Genomic DNA, 24,610 nt, shown 5'->3' with positions numbered 1-24,610 from the left:
ATATATATTATGTATGTGTGGCTATTGGTGTGTGTGTATATATATATATGTATATATATATATATATACATTGGCATATATATATATAGGTATATATATACCAATAGCCACACATACATAATAAGCGCTAATACTCATATTAGCTAACATTAATTGCACCCTTTTATCGCGTCAGGCACTGTTCTAAGCACCTTATGTGTCAAATAATCTCCATTGTACAGATGAGGAAGCTGAGGTACATGTAGTGTAAGTGGTCTGTCCAAGATCACACAGCTTAGGAAGCAGAGTAACTGGCCTGGGAATTGAGCCCACAAGGGCCTGATTCCAGCTTAGGAATTCCTTTCCCTACCTCTTGCCTCAGCTCACTCAATGCTGATTGGGAGGTTGGATCTGGATGTGTCCCTGGAGCACATGCTAGTCCAGGGTGCAGTCTAATTCATAATTGCCTCATTTAAAATTTCTGGTAACTGCCCATTCATAATCTTTGCCCATTTTTTTTCTGTTGAATGAGTTGACTCTTGAACTAGGAGAACTAGGAACTAGGTGAAGAAGGAGCAGTGTTCAGGGCAGAGAGTGGGTGACACATGACAAGGCTACGATGAGGGAGAGCAACAAAGCATTCAAGGAGCTGACAGTGGTTAAGTGGGATGAGGGGCAAGAGACACAGAACTGATGCCCAATCCATATCGAGTGAATGAATGGGAGACAGAAGAAAGAGGATACTGGAGAAGCAGGCAGTTTGGGGATGATGGTGCAGGGCATTGTAAACTAAGGAATAGGGTTTGGACTTTTTCCTGAGGGCCATGTGGAGCCATGATAGGGTTTGGCACAGGACAACAGCATCAGATTTGTGTTTTCAAGAGATCACTATAGCTCTGTGTAGCAAATTGGTTATAGGAAGAGGCTGTTGAAATCATCCAGGTGAGAGATGGTAGTGATTCATACCAGACCAGTAGTAATTGGGATGGAGACAAGAGGGGAAAAAAAGGAGAGATTTGAGAAATTGGAACAGAATTAATAAGGCTTGATGATCAGAAGATATGGGCAAGAGAAACGGAAAAGGCAAGACGGAGGGCTTAGGGCCCAGTTTGAGGTGGAGCAGAGGAGGCTGAAGGAGGTGTGTGACAGAAAGGGAGATGAGTGCAGAGGGCAAACTGTCCCAGAGAGGTCTTAATTAGAGTCTGCCTGTGGGACATACAGAGAGGTAGTATGGAACAGGCAGGAGGGCTCTAGGCCTGGGCCTTAGGAAATGTGGGTTCCAGCACTCCCCCTTCCCTTGCTAGCTCACATGGGGTGGGTGGAGCAAATGGCCCCTTGGAACCTTCCAAGCTCTTCACTCTGTTCATGGAATCATATCCCTTTGGACCCTAAAGGCCTTGAGAGAAGACCCTCACAATAAGTCTATGAGGAAGATAAGGCAGACATTGGTAGTGTAATTCCCACTTGGCAGATGAAGTTCAGTGACTAGTCTGAGAGCAGACTCATGGTAAATGGCAGAGCCAGGATTCATCTCACTGTCAGGGCACTCTACCTGAGGCCACATTGCCTCACAAGATGTCCCCAACACCATCTGGGTTGAGCAAAGCCCAAGGGAAACAGGGAGGTGTCCTCTGGACTAGACCCATGACTCTATTTCTTGAGAGGTCCAATAGTTTTATAAGGAGTATATCAAAAGCTAAAAACTGCTGGCCTTTGTTTCACCCTTACATCTGTTCCCTAGAGGTAGCCATTTTCAGCTTTGTTAGCTTTTTCTTCTGGTATTTATCTCCATGTGTCTACATTTTACTGTTTAAAATGTCTAAATATTGCTAGTTTCTGATTTAACAACTTTAGATATTGTCACTGACTTTCTAATATGGAAGATGAGAATTTGGTTCTATACACTATTGCTAGATCTGTCCATTTCCTTCATCCTTCAGAGATTGTTGTAGCACAGGTTTGGTTAAATGCCTGACTATGACTAGGAATATCCCTAGGTGAGCCATTTAGTGTACTGAGAGTATATTTCCTTTCCTGTACAATTTTCTGTTTCTCTGGAACTTACAATTGCCTCATTTTAAATTTCTTTTATGCTCTATTAGCTATCTATTAGTTACACCAATTCATCTTCAAACTCTCCACAGACATATTAATCTCTCAATATCAGTGAACACATCAGGAATCTGTAAGGTCCTCTCCCATCCCCCTATTGTTTATTTCCTTGAGGATATTGTTGCTGGAGCCCAGCATCTTCCTGTTACAATCTGGTCTTACGCATAGCTCTCACCTCCAGGGCCCTTGAGGTACCTTGGGTGCATAATTTAAGAAGGTGCTCACTCTCCGGGTTGTGCAAGTATTCAGTCAGTACTTGCCTGACCCTGAGAGTGTCTTCTTAAATTTTGTGTCCTAAGCACCTTGCTTGCCTCACCCTAGCCCTGGCCCTGGTCAGTTCTTCCTCCGTTGGCTCCTTTTTTTCCTGGATCCCATGCCCTCCTCTGTCTTGGTTTACTCTCTTACCTTGATGGACCACATACATCCTCCAGTAGTTTCCTGAGAAACAGACATGGGAGATAAACTCTCTGAGACTATATGTCTGAGATGGTCCTTATTCTTTCATACTGGATTCACAATTTGGCTGCATATAGAATGTCTTAGCTGTGTCTACTATAAGTGTCTGAGTTTAGAGTCTCTTCGGTTCAATTTTTCAGAGAATAGTCCTCCCATTGTCCAATGGTGTAGGGGCGGGGATGGGACCTGGGGTTCTAACTACTTCTTTGATAGACTTTCAATCAAGCCTTGTGCCTCACAGTGCTTTTTGTCACATCTAATGACTCCAAATTATGAGTCTTTCCTATATTTTCTACAACAAACAGTCTTGCTCTTGTAGCCATTCCCCTTGCAGGTAACTAGGTTTCAGCTTTCTTTCCTTGAAATCACTTACTCCTTCCTTCAACTACTTTCAAGCATGCAAATATTTTGCTGGTATCTCTTGTCCACTCTTGTTGGTATCTCTCTAATTCTTTTTCTTCTTGCAGATCTATACTTTTTAAAACATTCTTATGGTAACTTTAGCGAGGCCTTGGCAAGGAGTCAAGATAGAAACTTGTGGGACGCCTGGGTGGCTCAGTCAGTTAAGCATCTGACTTCAGCTCAGGTCATGATCTCACAGCTTGTGGGTTTGAGCCCTGCATCAGGCTCTGTGTTGACAACTCAGAGCCTGGAGCTTGCTTCAAATTCTGTGCCTCCCTCTCTCTCTGCCCTTCCCCCGCTCACACTCTCTTTCTCTCTCTCAAAAATAAATAAACATTAAAAAAAAGATAAAAACTTGTGTTCAATCTGCCATGTCCAGTTGGAAGTGTTTTTTGTCTTTTCTAACCTTTATTTTGACCCACTTTCTCTCACACAGCCTCATTCACAGCTGTTTTAAAAACTGAGTCTGGTAATAATTCTAAGTGAGTGTGGCTCCCTAGGACTCATCTCCATTAAGTCTCTCCTAATTACTCTACCTTACAGTGCTCCTGTCTTACTGGAGCTTGACACAGTCCAGTATCTGATTCTGTCCCACCTTGCCCTTTCCTTTGTTTCTCGTTTGCGAACTTGTGTACTCCCAACCTGGCTGATCCTGGGTCTTGTCTTTCTCGTGTATTCCCTCCACCGATGCCTCACAGAGAAGATCTGGAGAAGAAAATGTGAGTTGGAGGAAAACTGCTCCTGGCTCTATTGTCCCAGGACTCCCAACCTCTAGTACTTGGATCAATGTGACCCATCGTTGGCTCCCTGACATTGAACACAGCCCAGAGCAGTGCTGGAGTAGGTCCTGGGGAGTAGAGGGCTTACTGCATGGACCACAGCTGGAGAGGAAAACATCTGTTTTTCCAGACCTGAAGCAGGTTCCCAAGGACAGAGAGGAGATGGAGGGCTGGGGACGTGGGCACAGAGACCATGTGCTAAGGAGAGGAAGCAAGAGCACTGAGTGAGCATGTGGGCAGAGTGTGTGTGACCTTGAGGTGGAGAGACCCCAAGAGGGAGGGCAAGTGTGAAGGACTGTTCATAATTCATTAACTCTGGGCTGGGCTTCCCTGCAGTAATCAACGTAATCTTTGTCAACCTGTACCTGGTGGCGTTCACATCGTACTGGCCGGTCACTGTGCTCATTCTCACCTGGCTGGCTTATGACTGGAAGACCCCCGAGCGAGGTAGGGGCCCCCCTGGGGGCTGCGTTGCTACCTGCCACAGGCTTTTTCCTCTTCTCTTATTATAGTTCTAAGAGACTCTGGCCAATTCCCGAGAAGTCCTCAAGCCTGTCCCTACCTGGCTTAGAGAAGCTGAGGGAAGGGGGTCTTTTTAAAAGTGCTAGAAAGGCCCAGATCAGAACTGGAGTAGGTTAGGGGAAAGGCAGCTAATAAAGCAGAAATGCAGGCCTGTCCTAAATTGGCCCGAATGTGACATAGCCCATCCTGATTGTCACAAGGCCAGGAAACAGTAGGGGGTGAGGGGCCCCCCTATGGCTCCTTGACAAGGGCTCTGAAGAAGACAGTGGGGGTGGGGAAAACTTGGCTACATTGGCTCCTTTTTCAGGTGGCCGCCGGGTTACCTCTGTGAGGAATTGGCGCCTGTGGAAACACTACTGTGATTACTTCCCCCTCAGGGTAAGTAGCCCCAGATTCCCACTTGGGTCCCAGGCCCAGCCCCAACTCCAATGCCAGTGGTTGGGCCAGGGTGGAGGTTGGGGGCATCATTCCCATTGAGGCCCACATGAATTATGCCCCCTGGAGCTGTGTGTTACCCAACCTGTGTGGCTGGGCACAGCAGCCTTTTCCCCTTCCAGGTCTCTGGACATAAAGAGGAATACTCTTCCTTGGCTATGTGCCTTCTGACTCCACTTTCCTCTACAGCTGTTGAAGACTCATGATATCTCCCCCAGCCACAACTATATCCTTGTCTGCCATCCTCATGGGGTCTTGTCCCACTCGTGGTTTGGCCAGTTTGCCACAAACGGCTTATGCTTCTCCAAGATCTTTCCTGGTATCACCCCTTATGTTCTCACACTGGGAGCCTTTTTCTGGGTGCCGTTGCTCAGAGACTATGTCATGTCTTCAGGTGAGTTGGCTCCTAGGACGTAAAGCCAAAGGAAACATGGTTCCTTAAGGGAGAAGTGTTGGGGGAATGGGTGAGAGCAAGGCCAACTCAGTGATCCTCTCTGGTCTTAAAAAGCTACCTAAGGCTCACCTGCCTGACGTGAGGCTCTCCCCTCTTTGAAGATGTAGGGAGGAAAGTTAGGAGGTGTGGGAAGTGGCCAATCAGCTTTTGGCATTTTCTGCCTACCAGGGACCTGCTCTGTGAGCCAATCCTCCATGGACTTTCTGCTTACCCACAGAGGCACAGGCAACATGCTGATTGTGGTGGTTGGTGGCCTGGCTGAGTGCAAATACAGCCTTCCAGGCTCTACCACCCTGGTCTTGAAGAACCGAACTGGCTTTGTACGCATGGCCCTTCGGCATGGGTAAGGACACCTCTGGTCCAGAATGGGCAGAAGGGCTCCAAAAGCCTAGCAGGGAAGGAGCAAGGGGTTTTGAAGAAATTATATCCAAAAAGGGAGGTAGAAAGTTGCTTCTGTGTTGGAGTAGAGCCTGGGCCATGTCCTGGAGGCATTTCTGCTTATGAAGAAAGGCTAGAGGGCTAGCCCTGAGCTGCTCTGCCTCACACGAGCCTCTCATCTGGGCCAGTACCTATACGAAAGTACCTCGACAAAAGGCTGTAGCCTCATGTCAGAGAGAACCAACATTACTGTCTGGGTTAAAGGGAGGAAAGCTAAATGAGATGGCCCTTGGGTCTTATCTTCTAGTGTTTCAGACCTGTGGGTTCACAGGAGGGTCTGGGACTTGCTTCCTTTAGCTTACTGATATTTTGCCCCTACAGGCAGCCTGGGGTAGACAGTGGGGCCCTCACACTTAGTCTGGACGTAGGCCCAGCTAAGTTAGGTGCTGAGAAACCTATAGGGAGACCTAGGGACCACTGGTAGCACATCTGGCTTTCAGCAGGGTACCTACCTTTCTGGCCATCAAAGTATATGCCTTTCCTCTGCAGAGTGCCTCTAATCCCTGCCTATGCCTTTGGGGAGGCAGACCTCTACAGTCAGCACATTTTCACTCCTGGGGGCTTGGTGAATCGATTCCAGAAGTGGTTCCAGAGTATGGTACACATCTACCCTTGTGCTTTCTATGGACGTGGCTTCACTGAGAACTCCTGGGGCTTACTGCCCTATGCTCAGCCTGTAACCACCATTGGTGAGTGAGCCTTTCCACTGGCAGCCACATCTAGGATATAGGCTCCAGTTCTGAGGCTGAGCCTTGGGTTTGGCTGTGTCTGGAGGCAGAGAGGCTGGCCAGGATAAGGGGCATGGTTGCAGTAAGGGTGGGGAGAAACTGGGCATGAGGGCCGAGGCCCATTCTAAGGAGTGAGCTGTTCTGATGCTTTCCCCTTTTCCTTCTCTGTCTCCTCTGGCAGTTGGGAAGCCTCTACCACTGCCCAAGATTGAGAACCCGAGCCAGGAGACTGTGGCTAAATACCACGCACTCTATACTGATGCCCTACGCAAACTGTTTGACCAGCATAAGACCAAGTTTGGCATCTCAGAGACCCAGGAACTGGTGATAGTTTGACAGACATCCAGCAGCTTCTCAGCCTGGAACCTGTGAAATAGGACAAAAGTCACCTATGGGCCTCCTGTTCCCGATTTGGCCAGACCTCAATATGAGGCGGGGCTGTCCATTTGGCTGTTCTCTAGACCCCTCTTCTTCCTCCATCTCTCTCCTCCTTCCAGCACTTCTCTGATTTTTCCTTGCGATTACAAGGGAAATAGTCCCAAAGCTCAGGGAAAGCCCTAAGAGAGAAGTACCCCGAGGTTTCCCATGCTCACTCAGCATCAGTACTGAGGAAAATAATGGACAGAATAAAAAGCTTTTCTTCTGAAACTCATTGTGCCCCAAGTAGTCTGTTTTAAGGGCCTAGGATCCCTGATCATGGCTTTGCTTCTCTAGCTCTCACGCAGCCCCATCTCCTGGCATCGAGACTCCTACAGGACTGGGTGCCTTGAGATCCTGTGTGCTTGGAGTTCAGACTCCACCACCCTCAAGCCATAGGACATGGAACAATCTGTCATCTCTGGGCCTGAGTTTCCTCATCTGTAGGATGAAGAATCCCTCCCCTGCTTACCTCAGAGGCCATTGGGAAGATCAAATGATACTGAATGTGATTGAACTTTGGAAATTGGACAGCTATACGAAATTATTCTCCTCCAGTTATTTTGCCCATTTCCTATCCTTGAGCAAACTATGCCCTAAATTCCATGGCATCTGAATGTTTAAAAGAGCATTTACAGTGTAAGATCTTGTCAACAGCCCTTCGGAAGTTTAAGTAACCTTTCTAGTTGGGCATTATTCCTTAAGCATTGGTCTCCTCATCTGCAAAATGGGATGATACATCATGGGGGGCTGGAGGGTGGATCTACCCAAGCTGTTATGGGCTCAGGCATGAAATATCCATTACAGATACCACAGTGTCAAGCTAAGGGTAACTCTGTGCTGTGTCTCTGCCTCGGGATGATGTTCCTTTCTTTGTAGGACCTCTGGCTTACTGGACAGGCAATTACAGGAAAAGACCTAAGGTGTTAGGGATGGGGAATGTGTGATCTGATGCACAGAGAGGATGTGGGATGTTGGGACAGGAAATTCAGACCTCCTTCCTTCTGTTGCCTCCTCTGACATGAGTGCCTTGGTCCTTCCCCTAGCTCATGTGTGGCAACGCTTGCAAAGAAGCACCTAGCATATAGGTAGTGCTTAAGTCTATTTCAAGAATGGGGAAAAAGCTTTATTTGCAAAGAATGAACCATTAATTTACACAAACTTACATCCCAGTTTATATACATTATATATAGTTTATGTACATAGTATCTCACACTGGATGGTGACCCCCCAAAGCAGCACTGGGCCTGCTCCAGGCCAATCTCCCCATGAAGCCCACCCTCCACCCCTAGTGGAAGTTTTTTGAATAAAGAAATGACACACCCCAAGTCCTCTTAGAGGGAGCCCTGACATGAATTAAAAGAAAGAGTCTGGTTCCTTCTTTGTGCTTACATGGCCTAGGGGAGCCTCTAGGCTGGGAGGTGGGGGATGAGGCAGTTCCAGGGCAGCCTCAGGACATCCTGGTATTAGGCCAGTGGAGAGCCTTTCAGTCCAGAGGCCGGAGCAGGGAAAATGAATGCCTTGGGGGAAGAGTTCTGACAAAGGCTACATCTACTCTTTTCCCTGCCTGGCCAGGATCCTGAAGGGGGCCAAGTACTTCTAGTCTGAAGTCTGTGGGTAGAAGAAAGAAGGGGTTCCGTGTGGGACAGGGACTGCTCCACCCCCTTGCTCTTTTGTGTCAGCAGGTCAGGGCTCCTTCACCTTGGGTAGGTCACCTTCCACCTCTGGGCCTCTGTTTCTAGCTCTAAATTTCTCTGAATCTATTTGCACCCACCGGAAGTTATAGGAAACACATGTACTTGCACATGGATTGAAGTCTTTGTTCACCTCCAGGGTTCTTAACCCTTTCCTACTCAGGAAAAGAGATTTGGCTCAGGATGGATGAAGGGGGACCTAAGGCCAAGACTACATTTCCCAAGGAGCCAGTAGCTGAACAGCCCCCCAAAGCTATCTTTTATGCCAGCTTTGGCTGTTGAACCCCAAGTAGCTGGCAAAGGCCCCTGCCATGCAATTCTCTTTCAAACCTCTGCCATCTGCTCACTCACAAATGTCCTCGTCCCATCATCCACGCTAGCCTTGGCCCTCTGGTGAACTCACATCAGCAGAATTCCAGACTATAAATCTATTTCCACATCCTCTTACTAGTAAATTGCTTCACCACTTTGCCAATGACTGCTGCAACTGGGCTCCCCAGCTATCTGTTGCTTCCTTCATCACCTCCCTCCCTCTAGGGTTCCTTTTGGGGCTTCACAATGAATAAAGCATCCTGTGCAAATCCTCTTCCCCCTATAATCCCCTCTATGTCTGGAGAATAGAATGGGTTTCACAATGTCCTTTAGGGGTACAATTAGGAAGCCTTCTCCTTCTCTCTCCTCACACACATCCTCTCGGGTCTTTCCTCCATTAGGACAGATCCTGGTAGACAGAGCTCTCTGTGGTATGGTAGAAAGACATAAGGAATCATTTAGTAGCTGTGGGAAGTGGACCAGCTCCTATAAACTGTCTATAGGATAACCAATGGAAGACCTCACCTGCAGCAGGGGCTGGATACATGATGAGTGGCTGGATTACCAGGTGAGTGGAAAAACATGAGGGGTACAGTTCTGTTGGTACTAGAGGCCTGCTGCTTAGACATGGTACCAAGACAATTCTTCTGAGCTCTCATAAGAGCTCTATGGCTGATGGCTATTTCCCAAGGAAATGGCCTACTCTTTTTCCATGAAGCCCCTGGCAGCCAAAAGAACATCAAGGAATTGCCATCAAGGAATCGGAATGAGCATTCCTGGGTTTCTCTTAGGGACGCTGAAGGATTTGGGGTCCTCATTCCCATTTTTATTGGTTCTTTCTAGACCACAAATACAACGCAATGGTGTAGCACCATGGAATAGCTTTGGAGTCTGACCTGGCTGAGATCCTGGTCAAAGCACGTAACTTCTCTGAGCCTTGTCTAAATGATGGGAGTTATAGTATCATCGAAGGACATAATAAGAAAGTACTTTCCAAACTTTAAGGAGAGGTTCCCTTCAGTTCTTGCTATAACTGAGGACTGTCTAAGGCACTTTAGAGGAGCCTGGGCCAGACACATGCCTACAGTTTGCCCTACTTGGGGTTGTAAGGCTCTCATTAGCAACCAGATGATGGTGTCATAGCCCACCACCTCTTACCCTGACCCTTGAAGGGCCAAGCACTGTAGTTGTTTGGAAAGGGAAGGTACAGCTGAGAAATGAGTCCCTGTTCTTGGGGGGTTTCCATTGCCTGAAGGGCTTTATCCCCAATCTCTCCAAAGGGAAACTTGTTTCAGGAGCAGAGGTAGCAGACTATACAAGATTGGCCCTCCCCAGCTTTGGACTAGACCCAGAATCCAGAAACTGGATTCCAGTCTGGAATCCAGACTGGTCCCAGGCAGTTAGAAATAAGGCCTTTGAATGGTCCCACTCTATGATTCAGTGGGAAACTTGGGGTGGGGGGGGGAAGGGTCTTTGGACCTGGGTACAGGGCAGAGCTTTGCCCAGTGCCTAGATGCTGGCTTCTCTTGAGCTTGGATTCAGGGAAGCAGCACTGGAATCCATGGTGACTCTGCTGTGGCTTTTCTAAAGCCAGAGTGAAGAAAGGTGGGTCAGTAGGGCATCAGGTGCTGCCCTTTTGGATAAGGCCTAGGTTAATGACCACTTGGGTTGCAGCTAACTTGAAAAAACCCCACTGTCCTCTCCTCTTTCTTGCCCTTTTGGGGTCATGCAGAAAAGTTCTGCCTTGTTGATGCCCAGGGGCAGGCTAGGGTTTGGGAGTTTTTGTAGACTATCATGGAAGCTAAATATTAGAATTTGAAGGGACTCCTGGAGGCCATCCAGTCCAACCCATTGCCCCCAGACACAACTTGAATAGATGAATATTTGTGTTGCTTAATAAACGGGAAAGTCTCTTTATGCCCAGGTCATCTAAAGAGTATCCCAGACTTGAATAAGCACAGGTCCCAGGTTAGGCACCTGTCTCAGACAGAGGTAGGCTCTGTGGAGAAAGAAGACAGGAGTTCTGGTCAGGCTGGGAAAGAGAACAATTGGAAAGGGAGCCAGAGATTTTTCTGAGCGTGGAGTGTGGCTGTAAACAAAGTGAAAGACGTGTGGCCCCCAGTATGCCTTCAGGTTCTTAGGCAGGCTGGTTTCTGGCCATTTTCTGCAACTGCTCCAAGAGCAAACCTCCTGTCCCCAAAGCCCAGTGAGTTGCCGCAAAGTGGCTCTCAGCCTGAGTGGGAAGAGCACTCTGACCCTCTGGCAGGCTGTGGCGCAGAGCAGCAAGGATGCTTCCACTGTTGAGGATGCCCTGCTTGGCAGGTTTCTCCTTCAGTCTCTGCCTCAAGCACATGCCTTTCCCCTCCCTGCCTCTGTGCTCTGGCTTCAGCACTCTGCTCTCATCCCACAATTGCCCCTAGCCCTACCCAAGAGAGGAACAGCAGCCCCTTAGGCTCAGAGGTTTGCACCCCCCTCCCCGCAGTCTGGCGTACACCTTTGCTTTCTCTTGCCTGCTGCCCTGGAACCCCACTTTAGTGCAAGAAACAATAAAACTTTGACAATAGGGACCTTGAGGTTGAAGAGTCATGCCAGGAGCCAGTGAACATGAAGCCAAGGAAGAAGGTCCTGCTTCATGCAAACTCTGGGGCTCTATCAACTGTCCTGTTAACTCAAGGCCGTTCTGGAAAGTCAAGCAGGCCTTGTCATCCTGGAGTCACTGGGGAATAAATAGCACTGGGGTATTTGTCTCTGGCTGCAACACCCATATACCTCACTCCACAGCAGCATGTAGAGGTTCTGGGAGTCCTGGCTCCCAAACCTGGGGCAGGGGCAAGAGCAGGGGCAAAACAGAGGGCAGGGGAAATCTAGGACGCAGGGGCCTCGCCCAGCCTGATGGCCCCAAAGAAGGTGGTGTGCTTGCTCATATTGATAGAGATGTCAGCATGCACCATCTTCACGGCAATCTTCTGTCGGGCTTTGAGGAGGCAGACGCCGGCGGTGTAACAAGTGTTGTAGTTGGTCTTCCCTGTCTCGATGCTGCGGGTGCACTGAAGGAAGGGTTTCTCGTCCACCACCACCTCATAGCTGGCAAAGTCAGTGAAGTTGATGTAGTATACCTGGGTGAGAGGCAACGAGAAGGGATTGGGGGAGAGAGGAAAGAGAGGGTGGGGCCCTTCCCTACGACAACAGACAGGACTGTCTCAGATGAGCTGCGAGCACACCTCATGAAGGGGGCAGTGCCACTGAGGGCATGTTAGTTGGTCAACAGGAAAGGCAAGATGATGGGCTTATACACGGTGCTTCCCTCACTCCATGGGGCTTCGGTGGCTGAGCTAATCTTTTTTCAATAGCACACGGGCTGTAAACTCTGTGAGGGCAGGAACCATGCCCTTATCACCCCTCTGCCTCCCCCTAACCCCTCCCCTGCCCTCTGCCCTCCTCAGCTCTGGCATGAAGCACAGTGCTCTGCACACAGTAGGTGCTCAGTTGGAGCTACAGACAAATGAATACAAATTAACTGCCAAATTCAAGCCCCAAGGGCTATTTGTGGCTGAACTTAGAAGTCACTGATTCCCCAGACAGGGTGGAGTAACAACCTGCCATTCCTTAGGCTCTTTAAGGATGGCCACTCACTCAGCTTGTGGCGCCCCCTCCCCGTGACTGGATTTTTCTCACTGGTTTTGACAGTTGCCTCTTGGCCCCCTGATGATTAAGGAAACATCCAGAGAGTTGGAGTGCTATCCACCACGAATGAGATAAAGGACAAAACCCAGGCCCGGAGGAAGTGCTAACCTATGTTCAAAGGTCTGGTGTCAAGGGAAATTTTCCCAGTTGTCAAGGTGTTCAAGGCCTGAGACCACTCCCAGTTCTATTCAAGGCCCAGAAAACACCCCAGCCCAAGCTTTGAGTCCCCTTCTCCCCCTGCCAATGGAGTTTAGAAGAAATGGCCTATAGGACATTGGGATTATACCTATGGGCCCCCTGGACACTGGAACCCTCATCTGTCATCCTAAATCACTTTATGAAAGGTTGCTCCCTCCATAGGCTCTTTAGGAAGGAGTAATGTATTTGGGTGCCATATGATTTCTTGGGTCAGGACCCAGGCTGTGCCAGAATGCTTGGTGGGCTTAGCAAGTGCTGGTTAACCCACCTTCTCTGGCCACTGTCCAGTGAGACCCTTCTGTTGGCTCTGTAGTCTTTCTGTCCATCTGCCTGCTTGCTGCCCACCCCACAGTAGCCCCAACCTCAGGGCTCATCTACCTCTAGCTTGGAGGAGCCACCACAGTGGAGGCAAACAGGCGTGGAAGTGGATGGGCATTGGCAGATGTGGGGAATAGGCCCAGGGCAGGACAAGGACAGAAACTGGGGGTGAAAGGGGCTGGGAGAATGATGGCAGGAAGGAGGAGGGAATGACAGAGAAACAGAAAGGTAGACAAGCAAATGGGAGAGAGAGGAAGGAAAGACCGTCAAAAATGTTTTCGAGGTGGAGAGAAAGTCTGCAGGACCACTATTTATTGTAAAGCTGGCCGTGTGTGTGGCGGGGGGAAGGGGTGCTCAGCAGCCCTGCAACTGACTTTCAAAGAATACATGGAGACAGAGATCAAGTTTGGCAGTAGAACCAAACAGCTCGGTGGGGAAACAAGGGCCCTGTGGCCCCGCAGGAGGGAATCAGATGGCAGGGTGTGGGAAGGGCCTCTTTTCAGTTTTTCAAGGATATCTCGCTAGGGGGCAAAAAATCCAAACCAAAACAGTCCCTTTTCTCTCCCCTCCTTTCAACTCTCTCCTAGTGAAGGGCCCCCACCCCAGTCACCCTAGAAAGCAGGAAGTTAGCTGGTCTTGGCTGGCTCCACAGTGCCCCTATGTGGCCTGCACCGGATCTGCATTCTGGATGTAAGAAGAGTTAGGCCTGAGACCGTACTCACTTCTACCTGACTATAGATGAAGTAGGTGCCGTCCACCAGTACCTCCAACTCCCCGCTGCGGGGATGTAGCTTAAACACCTTGGGGTTCATAGTGATGCGAGACCAGTCATTGAGCACTCCACCTGAAAGATCTCAGTATGAGAGAAGGGCAGTCACTCAGTACATGTCAGAATAATCTGGGCAACAGAAACAAGAAATATCAAGCAGCAACCCCATACCCCTATCCCAGTGCAACCTGGGTAGCCCAGGGGGCCAAGCTTTAAGAACAGCATTTGGAAGCAGACAGCATTCCGTTTGTGAAGCAGCTGCCAGGCCTGCCTCAGGCCCCTGGGGTCCACTTGTTTGTCTCCCTCTCTCCTTTCCTGACCCCTCCATCTGGAAGGGTCTGTAACTAACACCTTCTGGCTGGAATTGGGAGTAGGGGTAAGAAGAGAGTGGGCATGCTGCCCTATTTTCTTTGTTGTTCTGGGGACTGCACAGGCAAAATTCAGACACTGAGTGGCAGGCTAGGTCTTATTATTCCATTCTACTTCTTCAGCCATAGCTCCTGAATCTCTCTCCTGTCTTACAGGTTCATGGGTGTTGTCTGTCCTTTTCCTTAAAAGATTCCTTTTTATAGCTCTTTCATGCCCATTCCTTTTTGGAAGGCTTCCATGGGCCCTCCAGGAAACCACTCAGCCCAAGGAATTGTCCACCTGAAGAACCTTAGGGATCAGGAGTGAGTCAGATTTCATGGCAGCTGGGATGGGTGACCACTGGTAACAGAACCCCACAGGAGAGGGGGATCTTTTATGAGAGTGAGGGATAGCCCACCAAGCAGCACTAGAATGAGCCAAAAGGATGTTGAGGGTATCTGGGACCTGAGGCACCCTTGGTAAAGCATCTGTCTGTCAGCCCAACCCCATTTGGGGCAGAGGGAGAATCCTACCACCTTTGCTGGACAGTGAGATGTGAGGGCAGAGGACAAGCTTCTATTTCAATCCTGCACAGAGAGGGATGTTCCTTTCTACCACCAGAGGAGGGAGTCCAAGCCCATGGGGTCTTTACCCATCAAAACCTTCTGTTCTTCACCCAAGAAATTATGATTTGAACGTCCATGTTAGGCTAGTCTCAGGAGGCCTGGTTCTCTGAGGTGTGAGGAAACTGGCCTTCTGGAAGACCTCATCTTCCCTCGAGGTGAAAGTGGGCGGGATAGGAGTTAGGAAGCGAGCCCTGGCTCTACCCCTTCAAATGACTGCTCTGCATCATGTCCTTCCTCCCCTGCCTCCCTCCCTTCTGCTTGTGGTAGAACTGAAGATCAGCATAAACTACTATTAGGGATTGGCCCAGAGGGGCTGGAATCAGTCTTGCTGTGTGGTAGTGGGAGCAAAATCTGTAGCTTCCGGCATAGAATAAGCACAGAGGCCACCCGTCCACCCGGACAAATCTATTTCCTGCCTGTCTCACTCCTCCCTGGACAGATGGTGATTATGGCCCATCCAAGACCCCAGGACCCAAGGCACCTGGTCCCAGCATGATTGTTTGGGTTTTGCTACTATTCTGTTCCTACTTATACTTTTGAGGCTATTAAATTCCAGGCATCCAGGTGGCAGTCCAGGATGTGGCTAAGCCCAATCATTAAGGAAGCTCAGCACAGCCAATTCAGGACTGACTGGGCTCTCAGGAGCTGTCCCCATGCAGCAGGTTTCTTAAGCTTCATTTACTGTTTCTGCACTCAGAGCCCCTCCCTTCCACTCCAAGCTCTGTAAGCATCTGGCATCTTGGCTGGCTTGCTGCTTCCCAAGGCTCCTGCGGGTTCATGCATTTTAGGCTTTGTGCACCCTGGGGACTGGACATTATTTTAAAGTGCTGTTTGTTAATGAATGTTCATGTCTCTTTGGGGGAAATGATGAACCTAGTCGTTCAGGGGAGTGTACATACATCACCGAAGTAGCATAGTGCAGTGGAAAGAATCAGATGGACATAATTTTGAATCTTGGCTCCTCCACTTAGCTGAAAACCTGGGCCAGCTAATTAGCCTCTCTGAGCTTCAGTTTCTGTCTCTGCACAAAGGAGCTAATACCTATATCATAGGGTTGTTGTGAGGATCATATAACATAAAAGACAAAGAAAGTATGTTGAAAATTTTAAAGTACATACAAATATAAGGCAGTATGATTTCTTATGGTATTTTTGAATCTCTCTGGGACTCTGGTTCCCCATCTTTTAAATGTAGGGGTTACATTAAATCCGTTTTTTAACCTCCTTAAACCTGTTTCCGTGGAGAGGTTTAATATGCTCCCACCTCACCCCGAGAGGAGTGGAGAGTCTAATATGCTCCCACCTCACCCCGAGAAAAACTCCCTCCACCCATTTTCTGTGGAGACCCGTCAGACAAGAATTTAATTTTCTGTAGTTTTACCTTCTCTAGTTTGTATTGGGAAAATGTTGATCAAACTACACATATCCCCATGGTGACTCTGATACAACCTGCTTCTCCCAGGAGTTCCCAGGTTCGATGATGTCTCAAGTCCCTTTTAGCTTCCTCCTCAGTGATTGTAAATGGAATTGGTATGTAGCGATGGGTCTCAGTGCAAGCAATTACCCAGGACGGCCAGTAGAGGGCAAATGGCATGCAGAATGGCCCCCTACTGCCAAGGGTACTTAGGAGCCCAGGAGGAGCTAGGCTGGTGATTACCTGAAGGCTAGGGGTAAGGAAGAGAAGAAGCTCCTCTTAGAGAGAGAGTCTATTTGGACTCTTACCATTCTTGACTTGAATTGCTGACCCTTGGCCCTGTAGATGCACCACAGCTGGCTGGGAGGATGAGAAGGACAGAAAGAGTAGTCACTGGGAGTAATGGCTTCTTGCTTAGCCACCAGTTGCCATATTTTCACCTCTGACTTCTACTCTCCTTTCATATCCCAATTCTGATTCGTTTCTCCTGTCATGGGATGCCAGTGACCACATCTCTGCTAGTGAGTAATATGATTTGTAGCTGTGCCACTTCCTAGCTATGTGACCTCAGCAGAATGGAATGCCTCTGAGCCTCATTTCCCTAACTTTAAAATGGGGATTTTAAAGAATCTCTGTCTGGCCTCTCTCACAGGGATGTCTGAAGATCAAATGAGGTGATGGATATAAAATTCCCTGCAAGCCATCAAGCACTGTGCAGCTGTGTACATTTATAACTGTGGCCAAACAGCTGTAGTGAGGGAGGGCTGAGATGAGATGAGGCAAGGCAGCAGAACTTGCCAATAGACAAAGATTAGGAAGCTCTAAAGACAAGGGAGGAGCCCTTTGGGCCTTTAAGGCAGAAGCCCAGGCTGGGTTTGGCTTGGAGCTGGTTGGCTGATTTTCAAGCTCCTGATCCTAGGCGGTCTGAGTGCCTGAGTGCCGACAAGGTGTCTGGGGTAACTGGGAAGTTGGAGGCTCAGGTGGATAGGCCTGACTGGCATCTCATTTCAGCTGACTCCTGAGCTTGGATATGGTGACCCTCTGTCTTCTGTGCAGTGAGGGGTGGGGGGGGGGGGGGAATGGCCTTGGCAAGACTCAGTTCCCTTAGTTAACGGCAGGCCCTGGGGAAAAGCTTTTCTGCTCATAGACATGAGAGGGGGCTGTGAGTGAACCATCTCAGGAGCTCCAGGGTATCCTTACAAAACAAAGCCTCAGCAATTTTAATAGGGAGCAAATTCTAAGGTGGTTCTAGCCTGTGGCCTTCCCTCCTCCCCAGGAAGAAAGCAATTCCCAGCCAACCTGGTTTTCTCGAGGTCCAGCTTTATCAGCAGCACCTGCAAAATAGGACAGGACAATCAGAGGGCATGCTCCTTCTACTTCCCTTTCCCCTCATCTAGGCAGCCAGTGGCAGTGAGACTTGCTTTGGGCAGCCAGGCCTGGGGATGGGAGAGGATACCACTTCCTTCTGTTACTTGTCCCTGACCTGTCTCTTCAGAGGGCCTAGCATCCAGCAGGGAAACTGGCCTCTTGCTAATGCTGGCCCAAGGCAAGCCTCACTGTGCACCCATAAAGACAGATGAGAGAGCAGTCCTGCCACTGTGTGACCCTGAGACAATGTTACTTGCTTCCTTAGTCTTTTGCTCCCTTTCTTTAATTTTCTTCATAGACAGTTTGCCATTTGTAAACATCTTGCTTCTTTAATCAGGTCTCTCCTCTTCTAGGACATGAACTCCATGGGAACAGGGACCACTTATCAATCTATCTCTTGTATGTAGAAAATGCTCAGTATCTGTGGAAAGATTGGATAAAGAAAAAAAAAACCCTCTATCTCCTTCTCTTGTGGTCACAGTAATGCTGATTAGCCCCACTTGAACTATGAGTCAAAGACCCAGAATTTTGGGGCCTAGAGAAATCAGTTTTGTAGAGAGTCCATTTCTTTAAAGCCCCAAGATACAAGAGGGGAGCAGGAGGAGGAAATAACAACTGACCTAAGCCCTGGCAGTCTGACTCCTGTCAATTCCAATTAGGCAGGTTTGGACTGGCATCTATACCTTTTGGATGCCCTTCTGGGCCCAAGGGAAAAGATGCAAAGAGATTAGATGCTATGTGAATGGGCAATGTGGTGCAGTAATGATGTAGTGCAAGAGGCACTTGGTTCCTCAGTCTCAGTGACTGCATTTGCTTCTTCCACAGTCTGAGGGACTTGTAAGTTTCCAACTGCTTGACCACCAGTGACTATTTTTCTACCTCTATGGGAAAGGCACGTCAGAGTTCATGGGAGGAGACTATTATAAAGCTTGCCACTTTTTCTAGTCCCCAACATTCCTCTCCATAGCCTGCTTCTAATCAGACGCCGGCCATGTGGTGATAGATGCTGAAAATCAGAACAGACCAAATCCACCCCCCACTGGAACTCTGATATATACGAGTTTACTTGCTCAATACAGGGAGGCCTAGAGTCAGGGAGGGATTGCGATGAAAAGGTTGAGAACAGGTGGCCTGTCCTTGACATGTTGGTATACACAGGAAGTTAGAGTAGGGCAGGCCCTCCTGCCTTCTTATATTCCCAGCTTTCCACGGAGCTGGGAGCTGGGAGACCTGCTTTTCTTACTGCTCACCAAAGCCATCACCACCATTTGAAACTTCTCTCAGGATCACCTACACCTGCTCTTTTAAGGTACTTGCAGAGAGCCTGGGGGCAGGTGGAGAGACAGAGGAACTCACCAGAAGGTCCCTGGAGGCCAGGGGGTCCTTGAGGACCAGGAGGACCTGGAGGGCCAGGTGGTCCCATAACAGTTGTTCCTGGAATTCCAGGAATTCCAGGAATTCCTGGGGGTCCTTGGGGTCCTGGAGGTCCTGGAGGTCCTGGAGGGCCATTGGGCCCAGGAGGTCCTGCCTTCTTTCCTAAAAGACAAGATTTAGTGTTAAATTTGTAGTTATTGACTGATAATATACTGTCAGGAATTCTACAGACTTCTAAGGAAACAAGGTCAGCCCTCTGGGAATTCCTGCTGTAATAAAGGTAAACACCTTTATTACACTATACAACACACACACACACACACACACCCCTCCCCTACCCTCTTTCATGAATAATTATTTACAGAACTGGTTTGAAGATATAGAAATAAATGACCCTTAAGGAGCTCAGTCTACTAGGAAACAGACACAGTCACAGGATAGTATAAGTGCTATATTAGTGGCAAAATTAGTAGACAAAATTTTTAAGAGGTCAGAGAAGGCTTCAAAAAACAGGTTACATTTCAGCTGAGTCCAAAGATTAGAATTACCAAGTGGCCAGACTTGTGGGTCACTTTTTAGAATTGAGAATTAGGCTATAGTTAAAGAGTGTGGCTTTCATATTTACTGCTCAGTTTGGTGGAATTGATGCAGATGACAAGAGGGAGCTAGGAGGATGGCCTGACCTTGGGAATAATATCAACTCCAGGAAGGTTTCCTAGAGAAGTCAGGATGTATAGGAATTAGGGCTTGGTATAGAGGTGGTTGTAGCTGCAAAAGAGAAGGAGTTTGGGAGATGAGAGGTTGGGGGGAATGGGGAGAGAAGGAGGGAGGGAGGGAGAGTGGGAGAGAGAGAAAGAGAGATTAAAGGAAAGAAGGGGAGGTGGAGAGTAGAAAAAGCTAAAGAGGCAGTTGGCAGGTTTTGCTTTTTCAGCTGACCTCTCTAAACCCTATTTTTAAAGATCTCTGGGAAAGGCACTTCTGCAAACTCCCTTGGTAACATGTTCCAGTGTTTATCACCCCCTCACTGTTAGGAAGTTCTTCCATATATTTAACTGAAATTTCCTCCTGTGGCAATTGAAGCTCTTATTCTATTCTTTGTGTAGATAGGGAAGAATAGTTACCATCATACACATAATCACCCTCATATGCTCAAAGACATTAAATCACCTATCAACCTCCATTTTTATAGGCTGCATAATGTAGCTTCCCAGCATCTCTCCTCAGAGGGCTTATTCTCTCGAATGTGTTATTAATCAAACCCACCAACTCCTCCCCTTTTCCTCCTCACTATCCTTTCAGAAAAATCCTAGCCCTTCTATTCTATATTCCAGTCTTTCCAACATTCCCACCAGGATGTAGCTATTTGACTGAGTCATAACTGTGGTCTTGAACCAAAACCTGCAAGTCCTGTTTACTTCCTTGGCTCTGTGCAGCCCAATTTACCCACTGCAGGTAGCCATAGAAGGGGTGTCTTCTTTCCTTCACTACTTTCTCACAATTTTGTAGAAATCCTAGGAATACAGGGCTTTGATCAGAGACTCCATGACAGTATCTCCACCGGTGGTACTCTCTTAGTTTTAAATGTAACCTTCTTAAATCTCACTTAAACATCTCCTTAATAACTCTGACTCCTTACTCCCCAGACTCTTAGGCAGGAGAATCGTAACCTAGTTTATCAGGCCCTCCTTTAAAAATAATGCTGCATGTTCAAGAAACTCAATCCCTATGGCAATGCCATTCAAGAGGCCAGTTGTCCACGTCTAACTACATCTGCATTTGGAATGAAACAATGGGGTCACTGTGGGGCTCCTTCCCCAGGGAGGAAAGGAAGGTCCAAAGAGCTTCTCTCCCATGGAGTGTCCCTGGAGCCTTAAAGACCTAGAGGCAGGAAGGAGCTTTAGTGTTTTCCCTGCACGTAGCAGCAGCAAAAGATTGGATCTGCCCAGTTTCCAGATTAGCCAATTTCAAGATGCTGAACAGGAAAGCCATCTCCCTTCAGATTTGGGTGGCTTCCAAGTCAGGCTTATTCAGTGCCCAAGTTTCAATTCCAGCTAGTGCAGTGGAAAGAACACAAAATCTGTAGTCAGAAGATAAGACCGTAAGCCCCAGCTCTGCCACAGACGCACTTTGGGCAAATCCCTTCCTCTCCCTGAGCCTTAGTTTCTCCATTGGTGAAACGAGGAGCTTGGCCTTGATGATTTCTCTCAGTTTCCTCCTAAGACTGAGGTTCCATAAGGAAGAGTGACTTAACCCTGGCAGTCAGGAAACTGCCCTAGCCTGGTTGTAAGGTTTGTTTCTCCATATTGTTCTCTGGGTGGCATAGATGTAGAGGAAGGTGCATATTAGACTGTTCTAAGTCCCAGAATTTTCAGGCCTAGCTGATTTTCAAGCTAGAGGGTATTCTTTGGGTACAAACTTCAGTGTCAAGACTGTGAATCTCTTGTGATTGCTAATGTAATGTTGGAAGAATTACAGCCAGAAACTCCTCTAGTCAAAAAGAATAATGGTTGCAGCATAAACAGAGGATGTTCACTTATGAAAATGTTGGAAAGCATTTGGAAAAAAGCTCCTGCTGGGATCCAGTTCTGCAGCTGGTTCTCTTTGCTCCTCTGTAACCAGGTTTAGGCATGTGTGCTTCTCACACTTGCGTAACTTCCAGAAAGTTGGCCCAGAGAGAAGCATGTGCAAAATGACCTCTGGACGAGAGGATGCATTTAGAAGGTTGAATTCCTTCTCCAGGTTTCCTTACTTTAACAGGACGCTTCATGACACAAAAGCCCGGAGATTTCTGTACTTAGAAAATTATCCTGTGCAGTCTTAGATGGAAGAGTAATCTCATTCTTTTCAAAGCTAAACTTCACAGAAGGGGCATTTCCCTAACCTTTTAGTGAAAACCAAATTGTTGAAAAAACAAATCAAAGCAAGTGAGTGAGAATGAGAGAGATGGAGGGAGGGAGGGAGGGAGAGGGAGAGACAGAGAATGAGTGTGAATGAGTTAGTTATAGAAGGGGAAAATTCTATTAGAGATGGAAATTAAATGAACAACTCAATTTACCTCTTCACGCATGTGCCTATTCACTGTGTCCAAGGAAATCTGTGGCTTCTAAATCACTTTCAGTCAAAGTAAATGTTTAAGGTCTATGTGCATTCTCCTTCCAATAATGGCCCATACAAGGTAGCAGTGCTAAGCAGCAATCCGAGTCCCTGCCAGAGGCATTGCATTCTATGGATTGTAATTACAGGGCTTCTAGCCTGGACAATTGCCTTCTATTGTCACTAGCAGGTGTGTTCTCTCAGTGCTCACTCACTGGAGAACATTACAACTGGGTGCCACTCCCCACCACACACATGGCCTATAGTACATCACTAGCCTACTTGCAGTTCCACCAAACATGCCATGCTCTCTCATCCTTCTGGGGGATTTGAATATGCGGTTCCCTTTACTGGAATGTTTTTCCCCTTCTTTCTTCCCCTCTCCTTCAAAGTCCAGGTTAAATACTGCTTTTTCTCTTTCTTTCTTTCTTTCTTTCTTTCTTTCTTTCTTTCTTTCCTATTTGTTCTTGAAGAAGAGAGAGAGCACAAGCAGGGGAGGAGAAAAGAAAGAGGGAGACACAGATTTTGAAGCAGGCTCCAGGCTCTGAGCTGTCAGCACAGAGCCTGACACGGGGGCTCGAACTGACAAGTCTTGAGATCATGACCTGAGCCAAAGTCAGACATCCAACTGAGCCACTCAGGCACCCCTTTTCTTTCTTTCTTTTTTAATGCTTATTTATTTATTTATTTTGAGGGGGGGCTAGGGGCAGAGAGAAGATCCCAAGCAGGCTCAGCACTGTCAGTGCAGAGCCTGACACAGGGCTTGAACTCATGAACTGAGATCCTGACCTGAGCCAAAATCAAGAGTTGGACAGATGCTTAACCAACTGAGTCACCCAGGCAGCCCTGTTTTTTTTTTTTTTTTTTTCTTAGATGTGGTTCCTTACTCCACCAGGGAGAACTACATGTTCTTTCTCTGTGCTCCCACAGCACGCTGTTCATGCTTCTATGATAGCATTTTTTATACTGTAATTATTTGTGTGTACTTCCACTATTCAAGATAGAGGGCAGGCACCACTTTTCTTTTTTCTTTCTTTTTTTTCCCACTTTTTTTTTTTAACCTCAGTATCTCTATTCCTGATAAATATAACATGCTTATTCATTATTTAGTGAATGGGTGAAAAAAAACCAAAACAAAACTAGTAGCTGTAATTAGAAAGTGTTCCCAAGTCTACCTATTAAGAAAGAAAGTCATCCCTGGACTTGTGTTAGGAGCAGAGAGTATCCTTGTTAAAGCCAGGTGAGCTTTCTACATTTATTATAATTTCCATTTTTAAAAATTAATTTATTTTTTAATTTACATCCAAGTTAGTTAGCATATAGTGCAACAATGATTCAGGAGTAGATTCCCTTAGTGCCCCTTACCCATTTAGCCCATCCCCCCCCCCCCCCACCCCCCTAGCAACTGTTTGTTCTCCATATTTGAGTCTCTTATGTTTTGTCCCCCCTCCCTGTTTTTATATTATTTTTGCTTTCCTTCCCTTATGTTCATCTGTTTTGCATCTTAAATTCCTTATGAGTGAAGTCATATGATATTTGTCTTTAATTTTACTTAACATAATACCCTTTAGTTCCATCCACGTAGTTGCAAATGGCAAGATTTCATTCTTTTTGATTGCCGAGAAACACTCCATTGTGTGTATATAGATACACACACACACACACACACACACACCCCACGTCTTCTTTATCCATTCATCCATCAATGGACATTTGGGCTCTTTCCATACTTTGGCTATTTTTGATAGCACTGCTATAAACATTGGGGGTGCATGTGCCCCTTTGAAACAGCACACCTGTATTCCTTGGATAAATACCTAGTAGTGCAATTGCTGGGTTGTAGGGTAGTTCTAGTTTTAATTTTTTGAGGAACCTCCATACTGCTTTCCAGAGTGGCTGCACCAGTTTGCATTCCCACCAGCAGTGCAAAAGAGATCCTCTTTCTCTGCATCCTTGCCAACATCTTTTGTTGGCTGAGTTGTTAATGTTAGCCATTCTGACAGGTGCGAGGTGGTATCTCATTGTGGTTTTGATTTCTATTTCTCTGATGATGACTGATGTTGAGCATTTCTTTCATGTGTCGGTTGGCCATCTGGATGTCTTTTTTGGAGAAGTGTCTATTCATGTCTTTTGCCCATTTCTTCACTGGATTATTCATTTCTTGGGTGTTGAGTTTGATAAGTTCTTTATAGATTTTGGGTACTAACCCTTCATCTGATATGTCATTTGCAAATACCTTCTCCCGTTATGTCAGTTGCCTTTTAGTTTTGCTGATTGTCCCCTTCATTGTGCAAAAGCTTTTTATTTTGATGAGGTCCTGATAATTCATTTTTGCTTTTGTTTCCCTTGCCTCCAGGGATGTGTTGAGTAAGAAGTTGCTGTGGCCAAGGTCAAAAAGGTTTTAGCTTGCTTTCTCCTCTAGGATTCTGATGGCTTCCTGTCTTATGTTTAGGTCTTTCATTCATTTTGAGTTTATTTTTGTGTATGGTGTAAGAAAGTGGTCCAAGTTCATTTTTCTGCATGTCACTGTCTGGTTTTCCCAGCACCATTTGCTGAAGAGACTGTCTTTATTCCATTGGGTATTCTTTCCTGCTTTGTCAAAGATTAGTTGGCCATACGTTTGTGGGTCCATTTCTGGGTTCTCTATTCTGTTCCATTGATCTGAGTGTCTGTTTTTGTGCCAGTACCATA

The 24,610-nt window shown here is 47.3% G+C and overlaps 2 protein-coding genes across 2 annotated transcripts in view; one reads left to right on the top strand and one right to left on the bottom strand.

Moving 5' to 3' along the window:
• Nucleotides 1–6,641, top strand: part of LOC125931724 (acyl-CoA wax alcohol acyltransferase 2-like) — an 8,453-nt gene extending 1,812 nt beyond the window's left edge. The window contains exons 2-7 of the mRNA XM_049643908.1: nucleotides 4,065–4,175; nucleotides 4,558–4,628; nucleotides 4,875–5,079; nucleotides 5,308–5,482; nucleotides 6,067–6,266; nucleotides 6,487–6,641. Of these exons, the coding sequence (XP_049499865.1) occupies nucleotides 4,065–4,175; nucleotides 4,558–4,628; nucleotides 4,875–5,079; nucleotides 5,308–5,482; nucleotides 6,067–6,266; nucleotides 6,487–6,641 (917 nt within the window). The remainder of the gene's footprint in view (nucleotides 1–4,064; nucleotides 4,176–4,557; nucleotides 4,629–4,874; nucleotides 5,080–5,307; nucleotides 5,483–6,066; nucleotides 6,267–6,486) is intronic.
• Nucleotides 6,642–7,831: 1,190 nt separating this feature from the next.
• EDA (ectodysplasin A) overlaps nucleotides 7,832–24,610 on the bottom strand; it is a 419,425-nt gene continuing 402,646 nt past the window's right edge. The window contains exons 4-8 of the mRNA XM_049643905.1: nucleotides 18,809–18,988; nucleotides 17,384–17,418; nucleotides 16,393–16,444; nucleotides 13,657–13,781; nucleotides 7,832–11,844 (exon numbers count right to left, since the gene is read on the bottom strand). Of these exons, the coding sequence (XP_049499862.1) occupies nucleotides 11,593–11,844; nucleotides 13,657–13,781; nucleotides 16,393–16,444; nucleotides 17,384–17,418; nucleotides 18,809–18,988 (644 nt within the window). The 3' untranslated portion in view covers nucleotides 7,832–11,592. The remainder of the gene's footprint in view (nucleotides 11,845–13,656; nucleotides 13,782–16,392; nucleotides 16,445–17,383; nucleotides 17,419–18,808; nucleotides 18,989–24,610) is intronic.

This window comes from Panthera uncia, chromosome X (assembly GCF_023721935.1).
Source record: "Panthera uncia isolate 11264 chromosome X, Puncia_PCG_1.0, whole genome shotgun sequence".
NCBI classification, from domain to species: Eukaryota; Metazoa; Chordata; class Mammalia; order Carnivora; family Felidae; genus Panthera; species Panthera uncia.
Note: the sequence above shows the minus strand (reverse complement) of the source record. Positions and strands in the feature narration are given on the sequence as shown.